General features: G+C 56.1%; 2 protein-coding genes across 2 annotated transcripts; both read right to left on the bottom strand.

Annotated features, from left to right (window-relative positions):
• Window positions 1–627: 627 nt before the first annotated feature.
• On the bottom strand, window positions 628–964 carry SPRG_13715 (hypothetical protein; the record flags this gene model as incomplete). The annotated part of the gene is made up of 2 exons (XM_012352658.1): window positions 898–964; window positions 628–849 (listed from the first exon to the last, which is right to left on the bottom strand). The coding sequence occupies exons 1-2, from the start codon at window positions 937–939 to the stop codon at window positions 628–630; spliced, it is 264 nt and encodes an 87-aa protein (XP_012208048.1). The 5' UTR covers window positions 940–964.
• Window positions 965–1,298: 334 nt separating this feature from the next.
• Window positions 1,299–3,666, bottom strand: SPRG_13714 (hypothetical protein; the record flags this gene model as incomplete). The annotated part of the gene is made up of 9 exons (XM_012352657.1): window positions 3,322–3,666; window positions 2,854–3,271; window positions 2,626–2,763; window positions 2,466–2,576; window positions 2,327–2,402; window positions 2,198–2,275; window positions 1,977–2,143; window positions 1,828–1,925; window positions 1,299–1,779 (listed from the first exon to the last, which is right to left on the bottom strand). The coding sequence occupies exons 1-9, from the start codon at window positions 3,621–3,623 to the stop codon at window positions 1,299–1,301; spliced, it is 1,869 nt and encodes a 622-aa protein (XP_012208047.1). The 5' UTR covers window positions 3,624–3,666.
• Window positions 3,667–4,089: the final 423 nt, after the last annotated feature.

The raw sequence follows: 4,089 nt of genomic DNA, 5'->3' as shown, positions 1-4,089 counted from the left end.
ATGTCGTACAATTTTTACCAACGGTACCGTGTCGGACGCCATCCGGGCTGCTACGCAAGGAGGGTGGCGGTGGCAGCGCGTAGCATGCCCGGAGCGAGTGAAGGGACTCGCTGGACTGCCGGTAAAAGCACACGACGAACTGCGGCGCGACGAGGTAGAAGGATTGGTGCGCTCTATGGCTTTCATATAGTATCGCAAGAGAATGCAAAGCATGCAGGTACAGTACGGGTTGTGGTGAAACGCGAAGTAGAGACTCCGGAAGGCGTCCTGCCAGTCGCGAAGCCGCTGGCTCACAAAGTCGTCGTCATGACCGCCCTCGGCTTGGTTGGGCAAGCCGGATGCCGGGTGGACGTATTGATGCAGACCCGCGTACCAGCGCTCTTCGGGACGCATCGCTTCCTCATTCTACGTGTCGAGTCCATCACCGTCGCAAAAAGAAAGGGAATAAATGCGCACTGTGGCTCCGGTGTGGAAGCGCTCAAACGATCGGGCGGCGCCAGCCGCGCGAAGCCGTGGCGGGAATGGAAACGATGTCATGCACGAGAGCTTCGTCTTGAGCGTCCAATCCAATGGCAGCTCATCCCGTGTCTACACAGGAGGAGCTCGGTCGTCCAGGAATCAGCGCCATTATGGGACTCGTACCTCGAGCGTCGTAGGGTATTGCACGCCCAACGTGTTGCGAAGAGCGCTTGGCTCGATGCGCGTCTTGGCGTAGATCGACTTCATGCGCGCCTCGACGTCCATGGCTGGCGACTCGGTGAATGTCACGGCTGGCAGCGGCGTCGCGGGCGTCGGCGATGGCGGCTTGGCCGCTGGCTCCGCCTTGAGCCGCTTGGCCAAGCGTTGCCGCTACAAGACTCTTCGTTTACGTGGCGCGTCCTGCAGCAAGACGCGTACCTTGAGCTCCATCGGATTCAGGCGTGGCTTCGGGTCCGCCATCGTGTGATTGCTTGATCTTGGCTCGGGCAAATGTCGATTGAGGCATTTTCCGAAAATAACGAAAAAGGCCAAGTGTCCTGATTTCAAATTAGGATGTTTCGAACGACAACGTTGTCCGCACTACCCTTGCCAGTTTATTACATATATTATTATGTTTGAAAACAATTCAAACCAGCGGGTTGGTTCGCGTTCGGTAAGGACTATGTTAATCTATTGGTTGGGTACTGGGGTACGATACTAGTTCTTCACCCCCGAGTCGGTTAGCTTGACCAATAGTATGTTCTCTTGACGCAAGGTACGAACTTTTTATTCCCTTGTCTTGACGTACTCGTGTACGTACTCTTGACTGGACTCGGCGCTCAAATGTGGTAGCGCGACAGAAAGACCGTCGGTGTCAGACCATTGAGTTTTGAGAGCGTTGCGTTCTTCTGCAGCAATTGCACCCACGACGCGACGACGTGCTTGTTGGCGCAGTGATCGCGGAGGTCGACGACCTGGAGGCCGACGTTCTCGCTTAGCGCGCGACTGAGCGCGAGCATGCCCGCTTCCGAAATGTGCGCGTCACGCCACGACGCCGCGTCACCGTACGCCGCGCGTAAATTGAGTGCGATCAGCGTCTTGTTTTGTGGAAGTGCCTCGGCCAGCGCCAACGCGCCCTTGTCGCCAATGCCATTGCAGCTCAAGTCAACCTTGGTGAGCGCCGTGTGCCGAAGGAGGAGCGTCGCGATGGCGGCGGCGCCGTCGTCGCCGAGCGCGTTTCGGCACAAGTTGAGCACTTGGCAGTGACTGCGAAGGGTATCACACACCACGTTGGCGCCAAACCGCTGCAGATAGTGGCCACTACGTATTGATACATTGATACGTTGATAGTAGACGAGCAGGTCGTACGAGAGATCGAGCACGAGTGGCGTCGCTTCGGCCAATGAAAGCGCGAGCTTCTTGGCGTCGGCAATCGCCGTGATCGTCCGGTTGCCCTCAATACCGTGCTAGTACGTACTGTCATGACAAAGATTGTATTTCGACGAGCAACGGCGTACCATGTTGGCGTCGACGCAAATCGAGGTCAACGCACTGCGCTTATTGTCAAAGGATGCCACGTAAAGGCTTCGCACACCAGCGTCCCCGAGCAGGTTGGACTCGATCTGGAGACTCGTCAGCGTGCTATTAACGAGCAGTGCTTGCGCGAGTCCGACCGCGCCCGCATCTAGTGTTGTTGTATGTATTTACGTCCAAGATATATCGCTGTCATTCGTTGTACCTTCGATCTTGTTGAAACCAAGGTTGAGCGTCGTGAGTTTCGGGTTCATTGCCACGTACAGAGCAATGTCGTATGCGCCTACGACGGCGCGTTGGCGTTTTTCCATAGTCCTCGTTATATATATGTTACCGTGATTGCCAATCGCATTTTTGCTCAAGTCGACGTGCACCAGATGCCGGTAGCTGCGCAAAATGTCCACGCAGGCCTTTGGAATGTATCGTCATGAATGCAATATCAGCTGCAGAGAAGGCAAGGTACATATATATACCTGGCACATGTGGTCACAGATGACCGAGCCAAGATACGTCGAGACGATGGGGCCGCTGAGCTCGAGGCGGTCGCGGACGCCGAGGTCTCTCGGGAGCTGCGATAGTAGCATCTATCCTGCGCTCTCAGAAACACTCACGGGCGACTGATCGACAAAGTACGCTGGCTTGGCGCTGGTGGTCCACGTCGCGCAAGAGAGCCGCGTCGGCGGGGTTGCCATCGAGGCACAGCGCAGCATACGTCCGCGTCGGCCTCGATCGAAGAATGTTGAGAAAGGATGCAAGGCCGTCGTTGCCAATCTAGTCCATAAACGAGTTTGCGTTTGCTTTGGATTGGCCAAAATTCGACAATAAACGATGAAAAAGAGTGAAACACATGACAATTGAGACCTGATTGGCGTCCAGGAAAAGTTCTTGAATGCACGCATTGCGGTCCATCGAGAAGGCGATTGCACTGGCGCCGTGGTCTTGAATGAGGTTGCCCGATAGAATCAGCGTCCGAAGCGCACACGTCGCATCGTTGACGAGCACGTTGGCCAAGGCGAGCGCGCTGCTGTCGGTGAGCTGGTTCATGGCGAGCGAGAGAATCTGGAGGCTCGACTTGCGCACGAGAAGGCTTTGGCAGAGAACGTCGCAGCCAGCGTCCGACAAGTGGCTCGAAGAGAGGTCGAGCGAGACGAGCAGTTTGGCTTGAACAAGTGCGCGCGCACAGCCCTTCCCGAGTCGGTTGAGCGAGAGATCGATAGACGCGAGCTTGGGGCAGCGCAGCACGAGCTTATTCACATGGTCAGCGGCCGTGTCATTGATGCTACGAAGCATCTCAATTGGTAAACATAGTCTGAAACACAAAACTCGTACGCGTTGCTCGAGAGATTGAGTTTCGTCAGCGACGGCAGCTCCGGGTAGTTATCAAATGCCTCGACGAGGCCGCTGGCAAAGCCATTGAACGAGAGGTCGATCGACTGGAGCACCTTGGCGTTGAGCTCGATGACAGCGTGGATGTGACCAGCGTAGTGATCCGTGAGGTGGCAATCCGAGAGATCAAGGGTCTCAATCGACGACGGTGCCTCGGGAAGGTCGTGCAGTGTCTCCTTGACAAGCTCGCGGAGCCGCTTCCGGCACGTCGACTCGGACAGCCGCTCTTGAGGAATCGCACCCATCAGACCGTTTCAAGATCACCTCCAAGCGGTTCTTGAGACGACCTGTTCCATTCTATTCCAGCACAGGTATATAGCAACTACCATGTACTAGGGAGATTGACAAGTGAGCTGAAAGATGAGAGAACTGAGCTCGTTCGTTGCATACTGGAGAGGGCAAGAGTATAGTCGATATTATAATGTGGTAATATATATGCGGGTGCTCACTCGTTGAGATCACTGGCGACGCTACGCGCCGTCGTGCCGTCGGGCACAAACCGCCGGGTGGAATGCTGCGACCCGTTGGCGTCCAGCGAAACGTTGGAAGCAACGACGCCATCGCTGTCTTGGACGCTATTCCGCTTGAAAAGCTCGACGCGCATCGTGGCGATCTCCCGCGCTGTGCCGGTGCGGTTCGGCTCTTCGTCGTCGGGCGACGAGTACGCAAAGCCCGAATACGTCGCGCTACCAGGATACTGCCTAATGGGTT

Source organism: Saprolegnia parasitica, assembly GCF_000151545.1.
Source record: "Saprolegnia parasitica CBS 223.65 unplaced genomic scaffold supercont2.104, whole genome shotgun sequence".
In the NCBI taxonomy this organism is placed as follows: Eukaryota; Oomycota; class Saprolegniomycetes; order Saprolegniales; family Saprolegniaceae; genus Saprolegnia; species Saprolegnia parasitica.
Note: the sequence above shows the minus strand (reverse complement) of the source record. Positions and strands in the feature narration are given on the sequence as shown.